Source organism: Polyodon spathula, chromosome 8 (genome assembly GCF_017654505.1).
Source record: "Polyodon spathula isolate WHYD16114869_AA chromosome 8, ASM1765450v1, whole genome shotgun sequence".
Taxonomy (NCBI): domain Eukaryota; kingdom Metazoa; phylum Chordata; class Actinopteri; order Acipenseriformes; family Polyodontidae; genus Polyodon; species Polyodon spathula.
In genome coordinates this window covers 32,152,786-32,180,588 of record NC_054541.1, presented here as the reverse complement: position 1 = coordinate 32,180,588, position 27,803 = coordinate 32,152,786, and the positions used below count along the sequence as shown (strand labels likewise).

Sequence of the window (27,803 nt, the reverse complement as noted above, 5' to 3'; positions counted from 1 at the left end):
TTGTAACCATCACTAATTTACAGTCACAGAGCACACCAGCATTCCAATTAATTACCATTGCTATCAATTGTGGCGCAGCGACATGTGCAATACCCTGGAATCGCAACAGACTTACATCATGATTAAAGGAAACACGATCTGCAGTGAAGTAACTTTAAAAAAATGATGGTGATTAAGTAGATTCAAGAAAATGCACAGAGTCCTTTTCTTCAGTCAGTTGCCATGTTTATTGAAATATGCAGGGAGTCTGGTCCCAGGTACAGGACAAACAGAATACTCATCATTACAATGTTTGCATGACATTAAATACCCTTCTGTATAGATGGTCCACCTCCCCTTTCTCTGACACTTAACCAATGGTCAAGGTAATTTAATTTATTGTGTGAGTGTGTGTGTCTGTGTGTGTAGGCTAGTGTGACAACCTCTGAACAAAAGGTCCATACATCTGCCTTTTGTTATCTTCTTGCGACCCCCTTTGATCCTAGTGGCATTATCTCTTTCGATCTCTCTGAAGTCTTTAGAGCCTGTGCTAATTGTAGTCCACGGCATTGTTATCTCGTTAGCTTGCAGTCAATGTTGGGCAAGAGCTTGCAGATGCAATGTCTCTATCAATTGTTAGCAGTACATGCAATTTGAACCAAACAGTCTGCTATCTGCAATATTAGTCTCTTTTCAGAAAAGAACACCAGTATATCTCTGCCAGTCCACATGCGTAGCAAACTGCTAATCAATTCTCGATCCATGTTTTCCAACATGCAGCTACAGGGTATTCAGTATCCGTGTAACGTGTAGTACTTTTATATTCACTGATACGTTGTTTCAATTGTCTAGATGTTTTGCCTTTGCACGTTCACATAACTGTATGTGACTGAAAAGCAGGCCTAATGTGATGAATTGCTTGTAGGGAAGGATATATATATAATTAAGTAATACCACAGACAAACACCAAAGGTGCTTGAATTCTTGTTACTACTCTGATTTGGGTTGCTAAATGACAGATTACACCCCCCACACGATATATCGCGGGTGTCGAGGTCCATTACAAATCTGCTATATATAGAGGGCCATGATATAGCGAGAGACCCATAGAAAAACAAATAGGCTAACAAATACTGTACAACCACTCTCTCGTGTTATTGGGTGCATCAGTGTCCAGTATACGTCCTCTGTGTAACCTGCTTTCTCTATTTTTTTGTATAAAAAGTAGCAAACTGTTTTAATTTGTACAACAGAGGGTAATTGCTTCTAATCAGCTTCAGTCTCCAATTAATTTCATTCCTTTTTCAAATGCACAAACCTGCTGCATTGAAAGAATCCATTCCCAGCAACAACAAAGGAGGTGTGTTGCTAGGGAGCTTATGTCACTGCCTTATGGCTTTTGATGTGCTTGCTGCCACACGTGAATACCTTGTGGCTAAAATAAAAACCACTTCAGCAAGTAGATGTTTAATTTGTGTTATTGTGCAATGCATGTGTGTATGATAACTGTACGATAGTAATGCTTTGTTTTTAATTGTTTTGTATATTGTTGTTTGTGATGTGCAGTACAAAATAAAACGAACAGTAATTCTAAATGCAAAATGTATATTGCAGCTAAGGCATATGCAGTTAGACAGTAAAAATGGGGAGCCAACTCCAGGACTGCGATATATCCGAATCTGCAGTATAGCGAGGGGCGATATAACAAGGGGTGGGTGTATTAGTATGATTTATATTTTTTTTACTATTCGTCAGATAAGACATAAACAGAAATAATGTGACACTGTAAATATATGCTTGCACTCAGAATGGAAGCGCGAACGGCATATACAGTAATCCTTCATTTGTAGCAGATGTTTTTTAATATAATTTTTTTCAATGCACACAGTAGCAATTTTATTGTGTGTGTGTATATATATAATATTTTTTTATTTATTCTTGACTGTTTTTACTTAATGCTATCGTGTATCAACGATCGTAATATTTGTGGATGAGAACAGTATTTTGTGTGTGTAAAAGCAAGCGGCTAAAAGAAATGATGGACATTTTAATGTGAAGATGTACACTTCTGTAGCTATGTATGTCGTCGCGTGAAACAAACAATGGTGGCTGGATATGCCAAGTCGCCAGCATTATTGATCGTTATTGAAATCCAAAATCCTGCAGTTTTTAATATTTATCGCTTAGTTACTAAATAACAGGAAGAAAAGATCATTGTGCAAATGAAGCTTAATTATGAATGCACTTTTTTATATTTTCCCAGTATGGGGATGGCTCTATTTACATTTCGCGAGTATGGGAGTATCTACTGAGCTACATAACTAAAGCTAGGCAGGCCTAGGGCTGCCTTTTCTTTTTTGGAGCATTCACATATGAGAAAAGACAGCCCTAAATCGCAAGTGTGAATGGGGTCTAAGATTTATCTCTGTATTGCACTGTAAGTATCCAAGTGTGAACTGCAGCAGTCAATGAGAGATGGACACTTTTTAAGTCATGTTTGATACAAAAGTACGTGAAATCTGTTAATCATTATGCTTCCCCAGCCATAGTAACATATTTTTGAAACCTTAAAAATAAAATTATAGCATTTAAATGCCACTTAAAAAAAAAAAAAAGACAACAAAAACTGAATAGTTGAATAGCTTGAATGTTAGTTACAGTAAGAGTACAAAAGACATGGTTGCCTCAGAGATTTGATATATTTAGCTTAATTACATTAGATTTTTGGTAGAAAACAGGGTCCCCTCCTGGGGTTTACTTGGTGCCCCACTTCCATTTATAAACCAGGCTTTCGAATATACACCTTCACTCTGCTGATTAATAATGGATTAATATTAGTATAACTAATAAACAACTAACAAAGATCAGTGTCACTAATAACAATCTGATACTATTTCGTGAAAGAGATCAATTAGAGGTTGTTGGCATACACATGCATGTGTGGTTTAGGCAGCCTCCAGAATGGTGATCCTAGTACAATAAGTCATAATCAGACTAGGTTTTAATGCAGCACAGAGACTGCTGTTTTTGAGAGCAAGATGAAAGCATTATGTGTCCAGTGCTTTCATAGTGATCTACTTAGATGGCCGAGAGTCATCTTATGCAGAGATTTCATCTGTATTTCATTTCTCTTCTCTTTTGATCAGTGTGCTAGAAACCCTACATTCTAGTATAGCATTGAACTTTTTCAGTATGATCCATTCTTCTCTTTAGTAAGCCATGTTCCACCTTATGTTGTCAGTAAGATGAAGTCGTTGAGGGAAACGCATCTTTTTCCTCCCTGTTATTTGTAAGTATATTTAAATGTGATGATTGTACAAGTTGATGTTGTATCATACTGATGTGCTTCATGTGTTGCATATTTGAAACTCACACAGTCTTGTTTGTATAATGACGATGCATTTGTTTGTTGAAGAGCTGTTGTCCCGTCCCGTCCCGTCCCGTCCCGTCCCGCCCCCGCCCTCCCCAGCATCCAAAAGTAATGATAATCTCCTGATGGCATATTGTCTTTAAATATGTGTCCATACAATAAGTGTGGTCTGTTTCAGATACATATTATTAAATTAGAATTTCTGTTTTGCAATTAACTAGAAGCCATTGCACATAAATATGTTTAGTCAGGACAACTCTTGTGATAAAACTATATTTAATAACGGTTAACCAACTAACTTAATTTGACTTTGTCGTTGGCGATGTCTGCTGAGGCTCTTGTGGTATAAATGCATTTAATTGACATCTCAGCCAGCACTTGGTAGTCGTGCAGGTGATGTTGAAATAAACAAAACAACACAGACTGCTGCTGGTGCTTGAAATCTGTTCTGACACATAATTCAGTATTTCCTCTGAAATGCTGTCCAACACAGAACACCCCCTAGTGGCCATTATGTTAGTTACATTATATTGGAAACATGGGAGAGAAAAGCTTTATTTAAAAAGGAGGGTATGCAAAAAATGGAAAAAAAAGTGTGTGTGAAAGAATTAACTATTGACTAACTTGTGAATGGTCGCAATGAATGAGATTATGCGATTTATGTGAGAACTTTGAACCAGTAATTGACAGCTGAACATTGTAACACTGTCCAACCCTATTGCAGACCAACAGCTAGCTCTGATAGAAAATGGAAAACGAGAGCTCATAGACAACATTAGTAACTTGCTCTTTGTCATAAAAAAATGGTTTACATGTTAAAAGATCTATGATAATATGTTAATATGTGGATTAATGATGATGACTTTATTAAATGTTCACTGGGACTAACCAACCTCAACTAGTACCTTCTAGAAGAAGAGTTACAACTGATTATAACCACTGTTTACAAACATATGTCCTAGTGTTTTTGCTGGGTATTTTGGTTTAGTTTGCACTGCCTATCTGTCTCTCTAAATGATTGTTTTACCATTGTATTCCAGTAATTCAGTGACTAGAGAGTATTTGTTTTTACTTGTTTAAACATTAAATGAGTTGTCACACGATGCATAGTTTTTTTTTTTTTTTTTTTTTTTTTCTAATGACACAGCACATTTAGAAACGGTTGTGTGCATAATTCATTTTTTGCTGACATGTTGAGGATCAGAGTTTAAAAACTAATAGCATTTTAGTTATAAATGGAAAGGATGACTACCTCAGACTGTACTATTATAAAAAATAAAAAATAAAATCAGATTTTTAAACGCTGCGAGAGAGAAGGTAATATGCTGATTTAAACACAAACTCTCGCAAATCAATAACCAAATTGTTTTTAGTTAAATATATTCAATTTATTTTTACAATAGAATATAATATATATATATATATATATATATATATATATATATATATATATATATATATATATATATATATATATATATAATATTTTTTTTTTTTTTTTTTTCAGCTGACACTAGCAAATAAATGTCAGTGTATTTCAAGTTGAATGGGTATCCATTATGACTACACTGCAATGTTGGAAAACAACAAAACAACACTCCATGCATGACAAGTCTTTTGTCTTGGTATTCATTTAGGTGACGTTGTCTTGTATAGAATTTGTAGAAAAAAATCAGTTTTCCATAACAGAAAATGTTCTTTTTAACAAATGTATTGTAAGCTGTAACATCTAAAATACCACTGTGTCTTCCTCTTAAGTAATCGGTTTATTGATTTGCTTAATTGTTTATTCCTACAGTACTTTGTGTTCTATCAATTTATACAGTAAACACACACCAGTGCATGTTCTTGGAAGTTAACAGTCTCTGCTGTATTGTCAGCTTTGGAATGAACAAGTAATGGGTATCTTTGAGATTATGCTGCTAGCAACATCCATCTTTACAAAAGGCAAGCTTTGAGGCTGTGGGCTTAACACACATGCTGTTCTTTCCAAGCTTAGTCAGATGTCTACAACCTTCTTAGTTTTACTGTAAATCCAGGCCAAATCTGCCCTGACTGCAAACTCACAGGGTTCAGTTACTTTTTTATCCAGTCAACCAGTCTCTTAACTCTTTCTCAGCGGCTGGAATAGGGTTCACATGGAAGGCGGAAAGGGCTGCAAATGGTTCCCACAAACCAAAAAAAATAAAAACAACTGGTTGATAATAATAATTACCCCAGTTTACATACCCTGATAAGGAAAATTAAATTAATAGCTAGCTGAGGGACCTTGTGCAAGAATAAGCTCTTTTAAACAATTAGGATATTCGTATATCAGATTTAACTGTGTCCTGAGTGAACTTGCATCCAATTTCACTTAGGTCCCATTGGACTGTCGTCCGATTTCACTTATGTACTACAGTGCTTGGGTCTACCTAGTTTTGGGATGATTTTACTGATACCCAGTTCTGTACAATTCGTAGCATTATCTCTAAAGGCTAAAATGCGCACATTTTTCGCAGTAACTGGAAACAACCTTCGCACTCAGTTTACTAACTTTCACAAGTTATTATCATAAATATCAACCTCAAAATCGAGACTCCAGTCTCTCGAGTTAAACCTATTATTTTGAGACCATTCTTACAAAGTGTTAACATAAGCATATTTGTGGCTGTCTTGCAGCTGATTCTCTGATTGTCTTCTGTAAAAATGCAGGTCACATTAGTGCAGAGCTTGTTCGGGAACCAGAGAATGTACTGATATAGGGTGGGCGAAGCAAGTGTCTGGCGATTCTGCCTCTAGAGAGTGCTGCTCATGAATTTTACAGTTAAGTTGTTGTATACTTGAATGCTAAAAGCAATGAAGCACAATATTCCTGCATTATTTAGAAGTATAAATACTCAGGTAAACAAAAATCACAATACTCTCACTGACGGTTTTTATTTTATTTCCCTTTCAGAAACCATCGCAATCGTTTTGAAACTGGTAAAAATGTAATCAGCACATTTTAATCAAATACACATTTAAGTGTGTAGTAACTGAAGAAGACAGACCATGCCCATTATTTTATTATTTTTTTGTGAGTTTATTCATCATGTGACTTCACTCCATGTTTCTGCTGAAACTCAACATGGCGGCTGCACGAACAAAGAAAAAAAAAACATTATTTCAGTAAGATGGAGCTAAAAGAAATCTGATTACTTGGTGAATTAAATTACTGTATTGTGGCCAATAAAGAATAATCTTTCCCTGCAATATTTTGAAAATAGAAAATTGAGGTATCATTACATTCTGTTTTAAGCTTGCTATTCAATACAAGGAAACATGTCTTCATGTCTTTCAGCTTTTTCTTTTTTTTTTTAATATGCAAGAACTGAATGTTTCTAAATTGATGTTGACAAGAGAAGAGCAGTGCTTGGGAATAATACATAGTCATGAAGTATTTATATACTTACTGATAGTAGCAATAGTTGTATTGGCCTATTAAGGCATTGTCTTGCATCAGTAGCCACAAGAAAACCTTTTTTGCTTGTTTGTTGCCTTATAAAAACAATGGTCACCCAAGAGACCAGTCTGTTTCTATTTGTAGTATACATTAAAATACAGAATGAAATAATTATTATCATTATGTAATAAACTGAAAATATGTTAAGATTTTACCAACCAGAGAACATGTTACCCCAATTTCTGGCTCAATATTTTCTTCCTTGATTGGTTTTATTTGAGCATTCAACCCAGTCACTTTTGAAGCTGAACAGTCAGGAACCAGGAGTGCATGTGTTTGGTGTGGAATCTGCAGTGAAGAAGGAGTTAATTGCATTGTGTTTGATGTAACTCCTACAGTGAAGGAAATATGATGGGATTGTTTGTTTGCTGTCTTATTTCCCACAGAATAGAACAGGTCTTAAACTGAGCAACATCGTTAGATTTTTGAAAGTTTGTTCACACAAGACAGTCAAAATCAACTAGAGTCTGGAGGAACTGATTTTCCAACCTATTAGCACAGAAAGGCAATTTACGATTGAATACCAATACTGAAGAGTAAACTACAGATTGCATAGTATGGCATATTTTCTGACTTTGTGCATATTGAAGTTCTCAACATTTAGATTCAATAAATCATTATTCACTCTGAATGGTCATGTTTTGTTTCCAGTGATACAACAGAACTAAACCATTGGTCAGTAAAACAAAAAAAACAATTGAAAAAATAGCTTTTAATAATGCATTCTTGTTCTGAGCTAATATTTTAGTAATGACAATGTTAGCTGATAATGTACTATAGTCTGTTGGGATGATAACTTGAAGTGCTTTTTTTTTACAATCTAAACTAAATTAGTTGAATTTAATTTGACATTCAGTAATCTCCCCTCTAGTGCCTGCAAACATGCTGCAGTTATTAAAAATAAATAAAGCTTTTCCTGATCAGGGTGTAAGGGCTTAAAGTGCTATACTGATAACTAATTAAACAGAAGCATGTTTGAGAGGGTGCACCAAGGGCAGGGCGTGAAATAACTGGCAGCAGTTTCCACAGAGCCAAAGCTGCTTGCCGCAATGCCTCCCAAATATTAAAAAATGAACAGCAAAAGTTGCCTGTAAGCCCGTCCTTCGTTGCCACCGGCAATACACATTCTAACTCCTTTCGTGTCTTCAGTGTGTATACGTTCCTAATTTTATATAGACATTTCAATGACCGTTGTTGATTTGTAGTTGTGTTATTCCCCCTAAAACACCAGCGCAAACAATAAACACGCAATAGGTAGATAATTGTTAGTCTTGCTCAAATTCTTATACCAAAAAAAACAAACAAGAAAACTGAGCAAGTAGCTATAACATGGTTCAAGTAACAGCTCCTTGCATTATAATGAAACGAATAGGAGAGGTAACATAATGGTGAACGAAACACAATCTTGGTAAGTGCATTGATTTCTCTTTTCATTTCTTTTTGTGTAATACATTCTCACTACCTTACATAGTTCTACTTTTTGTTAGTAAAATGTGCTTTCACAAAAGGGGTTACAATGTGTAGTATGTTTAAAAACCAGCATAGATTTTTTTTTTTTTCCTGAATTGAGTGTCCAGCAAGAACCATAACAAAACTAAGTCTTTTGCAACAGTACATTAAGAACTGTGAAACTAATATTAAATCTGTCAAATGTAAACATCTAACATTATGTAGGCTATATCCAGCTGTTCATCATTTTAACAGAGAGCATTCGCCAGTGTCTGAGGAGGTTTCTATTTCAATTTTTTTCTTTTCAAAGCTGTGTTGTTTGTACAGGTTTTGTAACAGCGGTTAGCAAAATAGTTTTTTAAATTGTTTATTTAGACAGATCCCTTTACCCAAGGCGACTTGCAGAGACTAAGTCGCTGCGGCTTAGTTGTGCAGGCACTGCAGACCGAACAACTCATTTGACCACTGTCGTTATTAAACTCCAGCCATCTTTTTTATCTTTCCCTTCACCGACATTGCTTACAGTGCTAAGGCTATATCTAAACCTCTAGTCTAATCTATATATTAGTCAATGGTGTGTGACTGAGTTTAGTTAAAAAAAAATACCCTGAATATTTTTGGCCAAATTACCCTTTGTATTTTTTCATTAGGAAAGCTTGTTTTTAAATTAGATTTTTTTATACCATTTCATTTTTTACAATGGAAAAATGGCCTATATTTTATTTTTGTAATAGTGTGTGAATCACCCAGAAAACATTTTATTTGTGTTTGTTTCAATTAATATTTCATCAACATAATAGGCTCTCTCTATTTCTTTTTTGTTGTTTTATGAATGAGTATAAAATCGGCTTGGTGCCCTTGGCTTGGGTTTATGTTTTGCCTTTTTGCCCATTAGAACTGCCTTGGTGCCCCTGAGTCTTTACACCCGACGAAGGCAACGTTGCCTTGCCCTTTATGACCTGAACTTCATGCCCTGCAGGGGTATTACTTCATATTCCATAGCATGGGCTCAAGTGCCATTATTTCTCTGCCTTTATTCTAAAATCACAATGTGTATTTGTCACAAAGACGGCTGGAGTGGGTGGCGTCAGACCAGAGCCAGGAAATAAACAACGAGGGGTGGAGTTTGGTGGAGCTGAGCGAATGGTCTCGCTCAGCATTTAATAAGTGAACAGACAGACAGAAAATAAACGGTTACAACAAACAAAAACAGGACACGGCACATTCGCCAAAATAAATAGACAAACAAAATGGACTAAACAAAACACGGTGAGCAGATATTTTACTACTACTACTACTACTACTATTCTTCTTCTTCTTCTTCTTCTTCTTCTTCTTCTTCTTCTTATTATTATTATTATTATTCGTATTACCTCCGTCTCCAATCCTGTTCTCCACTCACCGAACACACAACCCTGAGTGGGTGAAAACATGCTGCTTTTATGCAGCTGTACCGAGACTCGATTGCTAATCAATCATTCAATTGGAGTCGCGGTACAACTGCACGTGAATTAATAAAGTGCAATTCCCCGTGCTCGCATATTATTACTTTTTACTTGCACGTGAAGTGCTGTGCAATCCTCTTGCCTAAATACAAATATAATATAATATAATATTTTAAACACTCGTGTTACACAGATCTGTTTATATCCCGTGTACCGATGACTATACACCAACATTAAAACACAACATATAACACAAAATATACACAGGGCGGGCACTTTGCCACAGTATTGTACTAAACTTCTTTGAGAATCTTACTGCTAATAGTATGATATGAGGGAACTTTCTATTTGTGTGTGGTTTGAGATGGTGGTCTAGATATTATGTACTAACCTTTTGTACCAGGTGTAAAGTTTGCTCCATTTGTGTAATAAAAACTGTTTAATGCTAATATATATTTGAGTTACAAGTATATTGAATGTCTCTTTTTTTAACTAGTGTTGAGATATTTAACATGGTTTTTATATTTTATTTAGAAAAATGGTGCAAATTTTATGCAAAAGATTTAGCCTACTGTAAGTCTGTATCCCTTTCTCTGCCTCGATACAGTACTTATTAATGTCCTTAACATGTTGGTAGTAGAATAGGGAGGATAAATACATTTACAGTATTTTGATACAAAGACCAACCAAAATGCAAATTATGTAATATTGCTTTGTACTGTAACGGTATAATAAATGATAATTTTAACTTGTTCAGTATCATAGAATTTAGTTGATGGATACCTTCACATGTGGTCTTATCTTGTGATAATTGTGCATTGTTACGCCTCTTCAATCATTTGCCATTTGCACAGTAAAGTTTCCAGTAACTATATTCTTAGTATGATGTGTACAATTTTGACATGCAGGCCGGAAAATATATTAACAAAGAGTAGCTTAGGGCTCAATTTAGTGTAGTTTGAGTTGTATGCTAGTGGAAACAGACAGAGAGATGCTGGGAGATGTTAAGAGTAGAGACACAATGAGAAAATTAGATTACAATATTGCAGCCTTTACATACAAATCAAGGAGATTTAAAATGATGGATTTTCTATCCATGTACACTGTACTGGGTATTTTATACTGAAAAGAAAATCTGTCAGGACATCTCAAACGAGTGAAATAGCAAAAGCACAACGATAAACTGGGATCTGCAAGAGCTTTATTTAGATCCTTTCCTTTATACAGTACAGCAACATATGCACTTAAAGATGGCATTTCTGACTGATACTGTATTCCCAAATGATTTTCCTCCCTTAATCCATTGCATAGGCCAATTCAGCACTCCCCCATCTGAGATTCGTTGTTGATTTGAGTTTCTGATATAGTTGAATGTCAAGTCATTTATTAGACCTTTACAGCTTGTTCAGGATATATTACTATCTCAAATGGGGAGCGGGTAAAGCTCTATGGGAACTTAATCTGACTAACTGTGAAACCGTGATACTTAAATAAATGCTAGCACAAGGAATGTCAAATATTAACAAACTTTTTTTTTCTTCTTTAGAGCAAAAGACATGCCTGTACATATGCTCAGTGAAGCAGGTGGTAGGGTTGAAGCACAGATACCAAACCACCTGCAAAGAATTGAAATAAAGAAACTGACTCTTGATTCAGAATATGAGGACAAGTATGTTAAGGTAACTAGAGGATACTCATGACCATTCATGGAGCATGCCAATTATTCCACAAATGAGGAGACGAATGACTATCTGCTTAGCCATGCAAAATAATGTGTGCAACATAAACACTGCAGTTTGCTCAGGCATTCTGTTGTAGAATTTCAATGCGTGCCAGGTAGATTCCAAATTTAGATAAGGTGGGAAAAAACTAAAAATTCTGTTTCAAAGTATATCTAAAAAATATTTCCCATTTCCATTCCTGTTTTATTTTTTTTATTAATTGATTAAATATTTTGTGTAATATCAAGATGTTTATTGGAATCGATAAGTCTGCTATTCAAGAGATTGAAAACAGACTGCAAAGAAAATGTTAGACTTTGAAGTTATGTGTTCCTAAATATATATTTAAAAAAATCTAGATCAATTCCTGTTAATCTATAGTTTGTGTCTCTTTGTTTCCTTTTTAGGGACAGGTTGTTCTGAAATATCCATTAAATGTGTTGCCAAATGGTAGACAGATTCTCAAGGCTGTAATTCAAGGTACTGAATTCCACTTGCTTATACTGTAAATGTAATGTAAATCCGTACATATTCCTGTTTATTTAGCAGTTTGACTTACAGTATACCATTTTCACACTAACCTTTAGAATAACATTAAGTGTGCCCTTGGGTTAAACTTGTCTACCACTATATTTAGCCTTCACAGCAGAGGGATATTGGGCAGCAAGTTTACTTCATCCACTAGTAAACTAATCCAACCCCCAAAGGTACTTTCGATACAGAATTACATATTTACCATCAGGACCTGCTTCTTGATTTTGTCATATCATGTACAAATCAGAAGGCATATAATGTACTGTTTAATACAATAATTGGTATGTAAGCCAATCATTTATCAAATTATGTGCAGAAATTTGTGAAACGGTAAAGTGAGAAAAATTGTGATGACGCATACATATAATAAACAAATTGAATAGCTTTTATCAGGAAAAAATAATGAGTTGAGATGTATTGTACTGTAGTCAGTATAGCATTCACTTTGTGCACTTCAGAACTGTTTTGCCTAAATTGAGTTGCCATTTACAGTGATAACGAATGGTTGTTAAATACATTTCTGTCTGGTAATAATTATTTAATTTTAAATTCCTTCTCTTGCTTTTACTAACTGTAGGCGTTATAAGCTAGCTCTGTACTGTGGCTGTAAAGCTACTGCTAACTAGATTTGTGATTGTCTTTCAGAATATGTAACTCAGCAGTCATCCTCTGGGATAATGTCAATCAATGCCTATTTCTTTGACACGCTGGCAAAAGATTTTTCAGATGCTGTCAAACAAGGGGTAAGCTATCAATAAATAATTTCTAAGAACAAAACTGTCACAACTACAAACCTATCATTATGAGGAATGGTTTCAAGGTATAATTGTAAATCTTGAAAAACTACTCACTTCTAAATCTTTTGTAGTCATTTTTGTATTACTTTCGTATAAATACATGTTAATTTGGATTCATATGTTGTTTTTTTCTGACTTTATGTGAACGAAAAGACACACATTTGCCTGTTTTCCCATTGGAAATAGTGATATTTTGAAATGTCACTGTCCTGGTCACAAAAGCAAAGTTTGTGGGGAATAATAGCCATTTTCTATACTTTTGAGGCATAAGCAATTAGGAAATAACACTTACTACCCAGGAACAAAAATTGTGTTACATAGTGTTATTAAACACCTAAGTGGTACAGAGCTGTAATTTACCTCATGTCCGAGACCTGTACTGAACTCTGACAAAGTACTGGTCAAGGGAAAGACAATACCACATTATAAACAGTGTTTATGTTTGCAGGCCAGAACCAATTACTTTATGTGCATTTTAAATTTGTGAAAAAGTAAGTAAACAAATAAACTGGTCTCCTCCATTTTTTCTACAATCCACTCTTTTAAACAATTGTACTGTAAGTTGCCTTTTATTTATTTTTAATTAGCTAACTCTGAATGTGATGTTTTTTTATGTATTGTACTGGTTACCATTTTTACATTTTTCACATCCTTATATTACTCTATGATAATATAAGTTGGTAAATGAGAATGCAAAAACATAATGCATGGCAGTACATTTGCAACTTTCTGAAGTTGTCCAAGCTACCTGGAATATTGCAATTGTGATGTTATACGGGTGTATTTTTAAATGTTTTCTCTTGTGTGTTTTATTTAAATAATAAAATAAAACATACCATAAGTTCAAATTATATACCAGTAGGTTTAAAATAAGTAGATTGCAATCTGTTGATTTTGTAGCTGTAGTTTAATACTGTAGCTTAGTGCAGTGATAAGTAATGTTTCTAGGTGATACAGCAGCATAGTATTCAGGTTTGTGAGTATTCCCCTTTAAGAATTATTTAGAATCTTAAGGATTTTAAGATATGTGGTACCAATACATTTCTTTCACTGTTTACCTTGGATCCTGGCCTGTACAGTGTGTATTGTCGGTATACCTGGGTCTGTGATTTTTTATTTTATTATATAACATAGTAACTGTGGTAGGGTTACATAATTTTCAATGTACAGAATGCTATATAGATAGGATTCCCCACACGAACTTGTCTAGATTGTTAAATGTTGTTGTAACATTTTATGATACAAGGGAAAACAAATACGTGTACAAATACATTTTGTTTATGCATATATGATATATATATATATAGTATATATATATATATAATATATATATATATATATATATATATATAATATTCAAGAAGAGCTTTGTTTGACATGTGAAATTTTGAAAGATGTTTTTGCCAGCCACTGTACATTTTTGCTACTTTAATTTTACCACAGCAGATGACAAAGGCCTGTTTTTTGCTTTTAATGAACAATTCTGCCTTCAAACATACCCCCAAAAAAATAAACATTTCTATCACTTACCGGTTTGTGCATTATGTTAAATAAAGCTAATAAGAGTTAACAGAATTGAATTTACAGCACTTGTTAGCGCTTACTTAAACGTTAACATTTTGTAATTTTTATTTTAGGGCATTGTTGTGGTAACTGGCTTCAGTTTGATCAGGTCACCGACTGCTAATAAAGATAAGAGACACCCCTGTCAACTGGAACTTTTTGAGGAAAAAAAAGCAACAGTTTATGTGAGTACTGCACAATTAACAAATGCTTCATTTCATTTTAAATAACCGGTATATTCACTGTTTCACTTGTGCATTGCTGCTGTACTTCCTTCATGCCTAAAAGCAGCTGACGGTTCCTCAGAATACAATGCTAATGTAAGAGTTTACTGTTTGTCTGAATAGTAAAGAAACACAAAACACAAAATTATTAACTACATACCTAGGATCTACAGTATCTATAATAATCACATCTCTTACCTGTCATTGTTTACATTGGTCATTAAAAGCGGGTTTCACAATAATTGTAATCAGTGTTTATTATCTAAACCATTCAAACACTTGAACTTAATGTAATCTTAATGGAGCAATGGCCAAAGCTTTTGTGTAATAAATATGATCCAATGAGGCCCAGTTTTGAACCTTTTAATATCTGAACTGAATTTTAAAAAGAACAGTGTTCTTTGTGTTTTTTTTTTTATTTTTTATTGCCTTTCAGCTCAGATTTAATGAGTCAATATTTCAAAGACTGCTCTCGTCGAAGGATTGTACTATTTTATAATGGTGATATATATATATATATATATATATATATATATGTGTGTATATATTCAATGCACATGTGAACTATAACTTAAAACATATGTGATATAAAAATGGCTAGCTAAACAAATCACAATTGAAGAACAATATTACTCACATTTGCTGGCTACATATTGCTCCACAGGTGGTACAGAAGGTTTGTGCAGCAAAATTTGAAAGTATCATAACAATAATAAATCCTATACTCTTTATAAAGTCAAATTGTTTACTCCATTAGTAGCATGCACAACACATATTTGTTACACTTGGACAAAGTTACCATTGTTCTTCTAGATAGGACTTGTGTCACTTTAAAATTCACCTTTCTTTTTTTAGGTTCAGATTCCAAAATACATATATGTTCCACTGAATGAACTCAAACCTGGAGTAGTTGTAAATGTGTATGGAGTTGTGACATACTATAAACATCCATTCCCGACCAAAGGGACTGGTAAGTATTAATCCAGAATAAGACGTCTCTCTTTTCTAATGGGATATATATATATATATATATGTATATATATGTGTATATATATATATATATATATATATGTATGTAAAACACGCACATACATATGTAAATGTGTGTGTGTGTGGACGAAGGCTATATTTGCATCCTGAGCCATTCGAAACAAAAAAGGCATAATACTACAGTAGTGACGTCAAAAAGTGATAATTCCTCTAGAGGAAACTATACTTAACCTTTGAGTACTTTCAAACAGTAAATGTCTCGTTTTCAATCACTTGACAACACCCACAGTACAGAAATATTCATTAATGATCAACAAAATGAGAATACAGTAAAAAAATAAATAATACACCGATGAATGTGCAGTTCTGCAATACTTCTGTATATGATCCGTATGAATTTTTGTACTCTCCCGCTGGTGGGAATGAATGAATGAATGAATGAATGAATATATATATATATATATATATATATATATATATATATATATATATATATATATATATATATAATATGAAAATAAGAACTTTCAAGTCTTACTGCTCTACTTAAGCAATATGTGTTGATGATTTATATAGCAGTTTTAATACAAAAAAACCCTGTTCTTTTAACGTTAAACAGCCTATTTCATGCTGCTGCGTACGTTTAGTAAACCAGGGAATTCAGTTTAAATGTGGGAGTCAGAAATTATACCTAAATATTTAATCTCTGCTGGATCTCATCATGCCTGGCTGTCAAGCAGAACCTTTTAATTTTTTTTCTTTCTGAAACAGCTGTCAATATATAAAAACTTAAATGATCTAATCACTAGACCCTTTACTAATTAACAGCGTAATACTTTTTTTTAAAAGCGAGCCAAATAATTCCTAATACTATTGGCAATCTCTTCATAAATGTCACATTTTTCTTGCACACATTATTATAACTGTTAATAGCTACAGTGTTGGTGAATACGTTTTGTACAGATTTCAGTGCTGCACATTTAGGAACGCAGTCACATAAAATGCACCGGTTGCTTCTCGGAAGTTCAATTTCTAGTACAAAGTGAAAAACAATTCAGAATGTTAAAAAAAAAAAAAAAACCTGCGTATTTTTGTTAGGGATGCACCAAATCCAGCCCGAATACCTACTTTTTGAGCATTGTTCGGATTCGGCCGAATACTTAGGATTTGGTGAACCGAATCCTTTATATCCACCCAAAAGCACATCCATTTTAATACATCTCTCCAATGTGTGCATTTCTTCTTTAATAAAAAACACAAATCTGGTAGTGAGCATAATTGTTATTTTTAATAACAGGTATTCAGGAACAAGAACATGTTTCATGAACTCTTTCGCAGCTCTCAACTCCCTAAATTGCTGGTGGCGCACACACTAAACACGTCACGCAGCTGCTGAATGTAAACATATCGCCCAACCCCCCCGGTATGCAACACAGCAGTCATATCACACTTTTTTTTTCATGGAGTAAAGTTATGCAGTAAACCTGTAATATATAGTAACGGCAAACTGTTGTAGACTTTTGTGCTTTGTTGTTTTGTCTGTGAAACGTGTTTTAGAGATCATACTGAGAAAAAAAAAAAAAAATTTACGTTACTGTAACGTGGCAATGCAAGTTGAACCATTTTGGAACTGCTGTGTTTTATTAAAATAGTTTTAAAACTATTTTGTTGCTTATTTGAGAGGTGTTTTACACATGGTGCATTTAAATCAATGTCGGTTTTATTTCGCAAGGAGATTCAAGTCACTCACAGTAATTTTTTCCTCATAGCTCTCAGATCAGTTGACACGGGTTGAAACGTCATTAAAGAAAATAGTGGGTTATGGCAAAGATGCAACTCTCCTTTCTTGTAAAGGTAAAGTAAACGGTTCTGTATTTTGACATTTTTGTATTGGGGGGGAGGAGGATAGTGCTAAATTTTGTTCATTTCAAATAAAAATCTTATTCAGGGATATATTTCCATTCGTTAATAAAAAATACTATTAACTAAAAGGCTCAAAACTATAGATTGTGCATGTCCTTTGTTAGTAGCTGCCAGTCTATTTTTCATTCAACAGTTTCCATCAGTTTTCTTGACAATTTTTGTTGGATTCAGTATTCGGCCGAATTTTTGAGATTAGATTCGGTATTTGCCGAATCCCAAAAACTTAGATTCGGTGCATCCCTAATTTTTGTTAGATATATATTTTTTCAAGAACAATCTAAAAAATGGTAAGCATTCTATGGTTCACACAGAGTCCATAGTGGGTTTGGTCCGCATCCAGTATGATTCAGATTGTTTTGGTATGAAGTATGAACAGCAAAGTGCACTTGGTAAACTAACTGTACCGAGTCCACCTAAAGAGGTGGCTTCAGTCCGTTTTGGTAGTCTAACTGAGTTTGGTACGCTTGCTAAACCTCAATGAACAACTGCTGGACTCTGTCCTTTTGCACTTACAACAAAACGAGTGTTACAGGATAAACTAACTCTGAAGTAAACATTTCATGCATAGTTTAGTTCACATTCTGAGCAAAAACTACATGTCTTGGGGAACTACATTAGGGTTAACAGACATCACAGAAACTTAACAGTAGAGTCATTTGTTAGTTAGGTTGTGTTGGTGCCATTCAAAAATAAAATAAGTGTTTTGGATTATCCATTTAATTTTGATATCTGTATACCACATGTTTAAATGTTAATAGTTGATGGGGTTTTTTTTGTAATCAGTGCTTTCTTCCACAGTAATATGGCTTGCAGGATATTGTAAACATCTGAGTCACAGACCATATAAACTAACCGAGAGTACTTGCAAACTGCATTGTGAGCACAAATTAACTCGGTCCTGAAAAAAATGGAAAAGGAACAAAAAAAAAACTAACTTTAGGTTGCATCCAGGTCCCTGTGCTCACAGATAAGTGTGAACAGCAAGCAAATTGATAGATTGTTTCAAACTAAGCGAACCATACTGAGTGTGGAATGCAGCCTACATTTCTGCAATTCAGTTATTTTACAAGAACTCTCAGGGGCCTAACGTTTGTCTCGCCTTCCTTGTACCAATTGCTGTTTTACATATTACTGTTTTCAGTGTCAGCTAGACAACATCAAGGTTCCTCCCCCCCATAGCTCGGTGGCTGCAGTTCAGTTGAGATTGAATTGGATATTTATTTGATTTAAAACATGATTTGAAACAAAAAAAGGTTCATGCCTAGAATATCCTTGTTTCACATTTCAATGTAACATGATGCACCACATGACACCTAGTCATTTTCAAACATGTTATGTCTCTTATGTATCCTGGACAAATGAGATACTTTTGTTTGATATACACAGATGAAAAGGTTATACTCTGTACTCAAATTACTGCAGGGTTTTGATTTTGAAGGTCCTGCAACTTCGTACACACGCACTGCGGTTAGTGCCACATTGTTTGACAGTCTCCACTCGCTGTGGTTTGTTGTACACACATGCCTTTCATTACTGCAGTGAATTCACTCCCTGTTTAAACGGAAAACTGAACTTGGACCACAATAACGCAACATTTGTTAGGTTTGTATGGAGGCTGTGTTTTTGTTTATGCTTTTGGAAGAACGTACAGTACGTAATCGATCGAGACTTCGTCAAGTGCGGCTGGGTTCTTTTCTGCAAAACCAGCGGAGATGCCGTTTTGCTTTTTCTACACTGCTAAATACGGTGGAAACATTTGGGCAGTCTTCCAACCAGAAGGGTGGTGTGAATGACATAAATCGATCATTAAATGTCACTGCAAATTTGTATCTTTTGATTTGTATAATGCCTATTACTTTAACAAAAGTTGTATTAAAATCCACTACCAGATTGTTATACATAGCACCTCTTTATCAGTGAAGCTGTCGCCATGCATTGGATCAGGGTAATACCAAAGCACTGGGGGAGTGCCTATAGCCGCAATATTGCTTCAGTGAAATATGTACTGAATATCTAGTGTACAAGACGTAAGAGAAGTGTTATGGTAGAATAAATATGAAACATAAAATATACGCAAACACTAATTATTTTTATTTTGAAAAATGAGCACTGAGTAGGCTAAAGCACTGCCCCTTTAAAAAAAAAAAAAAACACACACAGTTGAAAGGTCACAGCACAGAGGCAGACGGTGTCCAAGAAACAGATTTCAGAAAAAAGATGACAAACAGATAAGCCTAGTCTGAAGTATTTCATTGAGCTGTGTTATGTTTTTGAGAAAATTAGCATTTTTTTTCAACAGACTAGATGGGACCAGGGGAATAAATTTAATAAATACATTTGGGTTCAAAGAAAAATAAGAACTGTATATGAAGATCCCAACTGGGGGTTACAGTGACATACAATCTGTGTTTGGAATGTGAAACTGTTCAACAGCGGTTAACTGGAAAGCATTTTTTCAAACACTTCTTTTTTTTTTTTTCCTTTTTTTTTGTAAACAAGTTAGCAGTAACAAGACAAGTTAAAATAAATGTTATATTTGTATGTATTCAGACGATAATCATGATCATCATGATAATTTGCAGCCGATAATCGATAACAGAAAATTGCATCATCATCCAACTGTATATGTATGAGCATCATGTACATAAACAGCGTGTGCATTTATTTTTAGTTAAATGATAAAAACATGATTATTATTCTATATAATGTATTTTTAAACTGCATGTTAATGTTTTAATTCCATTTATATGGAATATCTGTACAATAATAGTATTTTCAATCAAGTATAAACTTGTAGCTATAGTAAACTCACCTGTAAATTATGCAAATTATTACTATCGAAGGTTCAAACCTTCCTTTGGTAATGTATTCTGAACCTTCGAAGGTCAAAATGTACTCTTCATTACAGACCTAGTTAAAACCGAAACTAAGAAGCCCTAATTATAATATAAATCACATGCAGTGATTTTCTTTGCCATCTCTGTCTTGCAGTGTAATATGGGTCCAAGTTATTACCATCTGTTTGAAAATATGAAGCACTACCTCAGAGAGAACAGTCAGAAATCAAAGTGCTTCTTAGTAGTGCTGTCCATCAGTGATTTCAAGGGTTCTCAAAAGGATTATGTGCTAAAGTGCATCAATAGCATGTAGAAGAAAGGTAGGCTGCAATAAAGTTGGCTATCTGATCAAAATATAACATTACTGATTTTATAAGAAAACCATGTTTTGGTGTGGACTTTTTTTTTTTTATAAGGGATTTGAAAAAAAAAAAATGCACACACGTAGTGTAGAAAAGGTTTAATGGGTGAATTATTTATTTTTGTTATTATTGTTGTTTGCAGGTTTGATTGGCTTGGTGTAAATTGGTTAGGATTCACATAAACCCTCAAACAAACCGAACCGTACTGCATTTCACGCCATATATGGAAACGCACTACAGTCAAACCCAGTTAATATCACTTCAAAGGGACTGAGCATGAATTGTGACAATAAGTGGAGTTGACGTTATCAGAAATTTTTCAATTACCTAACAAACCAAATGACCATGTACAAATTTAAACCAATTTAAGTTCTCTTCTCAGTCCTCATACTTTGCTGTATGCATTTTCAATAGTAGAAGACACTTGAGAGTTGTGATAGGCAGTCAGAGTTCATATTTTTAAGACTCTTTGAGATCATTGACAGGTGCAAAGAAAATTTGTAAACAAGAGAGATTTGTTTTTCCTCTCCTTTTGGGTAGAGCCATTATTTCAGTCTTTGTGGCTATGTTTTTAATCTTTGTGTTTGAGACATTTTCATTTTAACATGCCATGGTAAAAAAAAAAAAAAAAACACTGATTTTTTTTTTTTGGTTTATTATGTTCTACGGAGAAATAAAAAGCAGTAATGTATTCAATCCACTGCCTAATCCAATCAATCTGTAAAGTCTTTCTGTGAAAGAGTGGGCGCCTGCTTGTATATTGGAAGATGTAACAAGATCTTAAAAGGAGTCGCACACAGATACAGACACCAAGCTTCAAAAGGGAATAAACCCCCCGTATATTTACCTTCTGTAGTATTCCAGAGAACCCAAAAGTATGGAAATTGAAGATTCAACATTAAAACTCAAAGAATGACCGGGGAAACAGGTGTGAGTAATCACGGCTGGAAATGAGAAGCAGCACATAACTGTAATGCCCTGTGTGATAGCAGACGGCTGCAAACTGCCTCCATATGTGCAATTGATGTTGTATCTTTGTAAATGCATATTTATTTGATGTTTGGTCCTGGAGGCATAATGCTTGTTTTAGAAAACTGAGCTTATGTTTTCAGTTGTTTTATCTACTCTATGATCTTTGGAACTGGTTTGTGTGTTTAGCACAATTTGTATACATAGCTTTATAGAATATCTGAAACATGGCTTATGGTGACAGCTGAGGAAAATGGGAAGTGTAATCTTGGGGAAAGAACTGCATTAAACTAAAAACAGTGCAATTCCATATCTGGTATGTGGTGGGATTTTAAAAAGCTAAATGGTGTTTTTGCAGTATTTATTTATTCACATGTTGTAGTTGATTAATGCTTATATGGAACAAGAAAAATGTTATGGGGCAAATTCATAAAGCTTTAGCATAGAGTGGTAATGTTTTAGAATTACTCTAAGTGGTTTGCCCATCGTCCTATATAAAATCTGCTTTTTCACGAATGTCAGGATTTGATAGGCTTCATCAATGCTAACAAACATCATCGATAAACCTATAAAGTATACAAATATCATCACCTGTCTTATGAGCCGCAACGGATATTTGTCTCCTTTTGTTCATTTTGTGGGTCCATTTCTGCAAAATAACATTATCACAGATAATTGATTAACTTATTATTGTGCAGATTCAATTTAATAATCATTCAAACTAATAACCACTTACTGTGAGTCATTGATTTCTCTGCAATTAATCCTGGGTGGTGGTGATTTTTGTGAGATCTACCAGAGTGTATATTTCAGCGCCAGTCGTACTTATTTAAGTGATGCATCAATTAATAGGTTAGGGTAACAAGAAGTTTAACTAGTATCATTTGTCACTGGCATATTAAATTATGCTGTGAAAATGTCATGAGTAATTAAAGTAATGTGGTTATAACTGAATAATGAAGCAATCAACTATTATAGTTCTGGTACATCAATAAACAACATCCAAACATTACCTTTTTTGATATATGAACAGATGGACGGGTTTCTCTATGTACTGTGTGCCCAGAAAGGAAACAGTGGAGGGTTTGGGTTAGTGTTAAGGAACTTGTCTTTCTCAAGTAAAATAAGTGTTTTTGACTCAATTGATCCTACAAAAAAGCTGCTCAATGTAGCACAAATACTACTGGGCAAATTTGCAAGGCCTGCAAATGGAATATTAAGCAGAATTTAGACATGCTAGCAGGATAATGGGGAAAATTTACATCAGCACCAGAATTAAATAAATAAATAAAATTGAGACATTTAACATAACGCAGTTAAAGTCATATGAAAAGTCACACCACCCCAAAAAAATAAATAACATGTATTTACCATTCCATTAAAATGTAACAAAAGATAATGTGTACTTTGTAATTTTTTTTTAAATTAGTGATGTACCAGTGTTGCAATGAGTACTTTGCTTTCCCTTAATTGATAAGGGTAGGATACATAGGTTTTTTCATTGAAACTGTAACCATCATCATTTGTCTTTCAGATTATTGCTCAGCAGTAACTATTATGGATCAATCGGGAAGAAAGCTGTCATGCACACTATTCAGTGACAGATTAGAGGCACTCCCCCAAATCTATAAAATAGGAGACATTGTTCGGCTCCACAGAATAAAGGTAAGCAATTTTTTTAGGGAAAAAAAAAAGAAAGTAAAAAATAATCACAGGCCTGTAAGCATGTTACAAATATAGAGGTCTGTTCAGTTAGTCTAAGCAGCAGCATAATTTTCAACCTGTTCTGGTTTAAACTGCTAAAAATAAGCATGCTGCAGTAGCTACTCTACGATATAGAGTGAAAACAAAAGCAAGGTTGTTTTTTTTTTCTTTTTAAAGGGAGTACGTTGAAGAGAAGAAATTCTGAAATACGTGTTGATAGATCAGCGGTGTCAAACTGCAGTCCTCAAGGGCCACAGGGTCTTCTGGGTTTCGTTCTAATTTCGGCTCTCAATTAACATAATTGATCAGTTTATTTGTTCAAGTTGACATGTTTTATATTTTTCAAGGTCTTTTGCAGTTGATTTGAAAAAATACACTTAATTCAAGGTACACTACCTATGAAACCTTTTGAGGCCTGGAGAGAAGTGTTATATTTGTCCAAGTAATGAAATAGTTAGACCAATTAAGTAATTGAGAGCTTGGGTGGAACTAAAGCCAGAAGACACTGCGGCCCTCCAGGAACTGTGTTTGACACCCCTGGGGTAGCTCGTTCTGCATAGACAAAATAAAAACGATTTATATGTAAAAGGTGTCTAAAATAAATACAACTTTCCAGAATTATTAAAAGCAAATTAAACAATGTATTTGTTGATATTTCACACCAACAAGAAAGGAATCAAGGTGTTACTAGTTTAGCTGAGGAAATACTTTTAGTAATTGGGAATAGATCTAACCGGTGTCCCAAAAAACAGTTATTATTCACAGAATGTTCCCATCACAATTCTCTCTTTCTAGTAAAGACATTGCAGTGTTATTTATTAAACGAAGAGTTCAAATTTAAAGATGCCAAAACGCTTTAAGTACACTAGTAAGCTCAAACAGATCCTAAAGATTATCAGGCTGTGGCATTTAGTAATCTTAACAGTTCAATGTAGGAGTTTACTACACCCCGCAAGTTCATCTTTTTTTTTCTTTTAAACATCGTAGTATGTTTCTTTTGTACCCCTTGGAGATGAGAGACATGCTATCAGATATACTCTTGTATTGACATTTATAAGAAATTGTTAGATTGTTGCAGGCAAATGTAGCTCATTCAAATAACAGAACAATACATTTACAGTAACATACTGTTATCTAATTTGTATAATATATAGACAATCTACAAAGACATTTCACATAACTATTGTCTTTTCATATTAAAAAAAAAACATTACAACTGTCAGACATGTAAACATGAGTTTTGAAGTTCAACAAGTTATGGCTGTTAAAGAAATGACTAGATACAGTTCACTTCTCTTGGGTTAAGAGCTTGTGTAACGATTTAAAAAGCAATCAAGTGAAACATTGAATGGCACAATACAATAATCTAATGTACTCAAAACACAATGGAGAACTGTTATCCCGGTGGTGTTGTTACTGCAATCCCTTTAAAACATGTATTAGTATTATCTCGCTGCTTTTCCTATCAAATATGAAAAGTTTCCATTTCTGTATATACTGTAGTCCCTATTATTGGTGAAACAGGACCAGTATTCAACAACTCAAGAAGGTATATAATCTCATTCACTTGCTCCAGTTTGGTTCCATCTTATGTGTTTTTTTGTTTTTTTTAGCCAATGAACAAATAAAATTAGAGAGGACCCAGAAAACGTTACAATAACCTTTGTGTCTCATCTGAATTACAACCTTCACCATTAAGGCTTTGCAGATATATAATATATATATATATATATATATATATATATATATATATATATATATATATATATATATATGCTGTACTTAAGCTTTGAGATACCTTATCCCAATATACAATACACATAATCATTTAAACATGTTACAGATGGAAGCCCACAAGGTATTTTATAGAGGAACGTGACGTCCTGTAACTGTTTTTTCACAGACGGAGCGATTCCAGGGTGAACTAAAGGGGGTGACAAGTGCAGGCTTTTCCGCTCTGACATTTGATGGAAGAGTGGGAGGTCCAGTAAATCCACGGACAGGAAGCAAGTCATACCACTTTGCAGAGGAGGACGAGAGGAAGGTTGAAATGTTGCGCCAATGGGCTGCCAGTCGATGTGCTCCCTCTGAACAAAATCTGTCTACAGTTCAGCCTAAGCAGTTTTTTGACTTGACATGCCAGCTTGTGGCAAAAGCAGAGCTGGTCAAATCTGTACTTTTAAAGGTATCTGCAGCTAATAGTTCTACGTGGCTCTATTGTATTGTTACTGCACAGTGCTCTAGTTTAACTCCCCTCTGCCCTTACTTAATGTTCCATTGTGTATCATTCTAATTGTGTCTTTTAATACACAGCCAGTGGGGAATATGAAACTCAAAAAGGTCAAGTAGTTTTCATATTTGTCAGTTGTTTATTAGTTACCAATTGGAAAACCTGCATTTCTCTTTGCCTGGAGTTTGAAAATAGTATGAATTAGAATTAATGGAAATTAAAAAAAATAATAATGTACTGCATACTTAATAAATAAACCTAATGAATTAATCCATACGTGTTCTAACCTACAGCAAGTTCAGTGTAAATATAATTGAACACTAGTAAATGCCATTTCGTGTAAGGCTTGACTGTTTTCAAGTGGCCTTATCTGTTCTGTGTGTCTGCTCTGGGATATCTGCAGTGCAGTGCTGGCTACAGATTACTAAAGACTAGACACTTCATTAAACTACGCAGTTCTGTGTTATGTGCAGATCATTACTGAAGGGCACACTGAAGTAACACTGCTCTCAACGGAGTGAGAATTAGGAAAAACTAAACCAACATTTCCAAGCAAATCAGATCAGTTGAATTAAAATTGTGAGTGAACAGATACACAAAAGGTACTGTGTTGTACTTTTTTACTGTTGTTAACGGCAGGATTTATGCATAGTGTCACACTTTAAAAACTAGAAAATACTGTTGAAGGAGAACCACGTTAAAGGGTTTAGAAATTCAAGGGTAACTATTTACTTCAACGCTATTTATTTAGATCATTAAAATGTGTCCAAATGTATGATTAGAAAACATTTGTCATCCATTCATGAGCTCAATAATAAGAGATATGCACTTCCACTTGTCAGAACTACATAACATTCAAATTGTATAATTCTTGTTAATATATAAGTGCTTCGGTGAAAATTTGACCACCCATAAAGCATTTACAAGTAACAATGACACAAACAGAGTACTGCAACACTGCCATTTTGAAAAAATGTTGAATAAAATGTAACAAGATAATTTCGCAGTAGACTGCATTTCAGGTAGTTTTGTTAACTTGTATTGTTCTCCAAATGTCAGAGATAGATGGCATCATAAAACTCATATAGTTGTAACATGATATAAAGTGTGCGCTGTGTGGCAAAATGACAAGGTTAGCAATGTTGGTACAAGGTATTTACAAAGTTAAGTATATGTCATTTCAAAATTAGGTTTTAATAATAATCTTTATATATCGCCTTTCATAGTGGACCACCATCACAAAGTGCTTAAGAAGATACGAGATTAGGGTGTGTGAACTATGCATCAGCTGCAGAGTCACTTACAAGAACGTTTCACCCAAAAAGCAGAGCACAAGGAGGTTAAGTGACTTGCTCAGGGTCACACAGTGAGTCAGTGTCTGAGCTGGAATTTGAACCAGGGACCTCCTGGTTACAAGCCTGTTTCTTTAACCACTGGACCACACAGCCTCCTATATAAGATACACTGGGACAGATTTTTATGTTTTAAGAAAAGCAAAATTAAAGGAAAAGGAAGGATATTTTCACAGAAATGTAACATTTGCTACATTAGATAAGTTATCCGTATCGGACTACTGGCAAGCCTAAAACTTTTTAATGATTGAACTTCTATGGGTTAGGATAGACCCATCACGAAAAATATCTTGGGCCTGACATAAGCCTATTGTAACAAAGGTACGAATTGCATGGAATATTCCAAAGCTAGGAATTGTGACCTAAAATAAATATTTAAGAACTATTATAAAAACTTGGCTTTCCTTTAACAGGTCTGGGATGGAACAAAATGCTCTCATCCAGTTTGGAAGGCACTTGAAGAGGAGGACAACCTTGAAGGAAATGCTGTTCTCCTGTCCGAGTTACAGAATCTGACAGTTGATGTTCTGGTCTATGATAACCATATAGCAGTGGCCAAATCCTTAAAGGTAATGGGTCTTACTAGACAATAAAGGCTTAATCATGTTTGCCCTGATGTAGGTCTTGATGGTCAGTGACCTATAATAATACTAATGTTAAAATCTGACATGTAAGATTTTTGATTGTTAACCTTTAGATTTATTTAAAATTTCACAAATGTTATTGCTCGATGATTTGCTACCACCAACAAGTAAGGAGACACTCTGTTCTGTATGCAGCCTTTTCATATTTCATTTTGCATGCAACTTTTAGTTATGAAATAACTATCCTCTCGCATTACCAACAAAACAAAACACCTTTATTTCAGGT

General features: G+C 34.4%; 1 protein-coding gene across 1 annotated transcript in view; it reads left to right on the top strand.

Annotated features, from left to right (window-relative positions):
- pot1 (protection of telomeres 1 homolog) overlaps window positions 1-27,803 on the top strand; it is a 68,225-nt gene that overhangs the window by 16,420 nt on the left and 24,002 nt on the right. Inside the window, exons 3-10 of the mRNA XM_041257609.1 lie at window positions 11,274-11,406; window positions 11,856-11,928; window positions 12,628-12,725; window positions 14,417-14,527; window positions 15,422-15,536; window positions 23,182-23,312; window positions 25,255-25,536; window positions 27,347-27,502. Coding sequence (XP_041113543.1) covers window positions 11,284-11,406; window positions 11,856-11,928; window positions 12,628-12,725; window positions 14,417-14,527; window positions 15,422-15,536; window positions 23,182-23,312; window positions 25,255-25,536; window positions 27,347-27,502 — 1,089 coding nt within the window. The 5' untranslated portion in view covers window positions 11,274-11,283. The remainder of the gene's footprint in view (window positions 1-11,273; window positions 11,407-11,855; window positions 11,929-12,627; window positions 12,726-14,416; window positions 14,528-15,421; window positions 15,537-23,181; window positions 23,313-25,254; window positions 25,537-27,346; window positions 27,503-27,803) is intronic.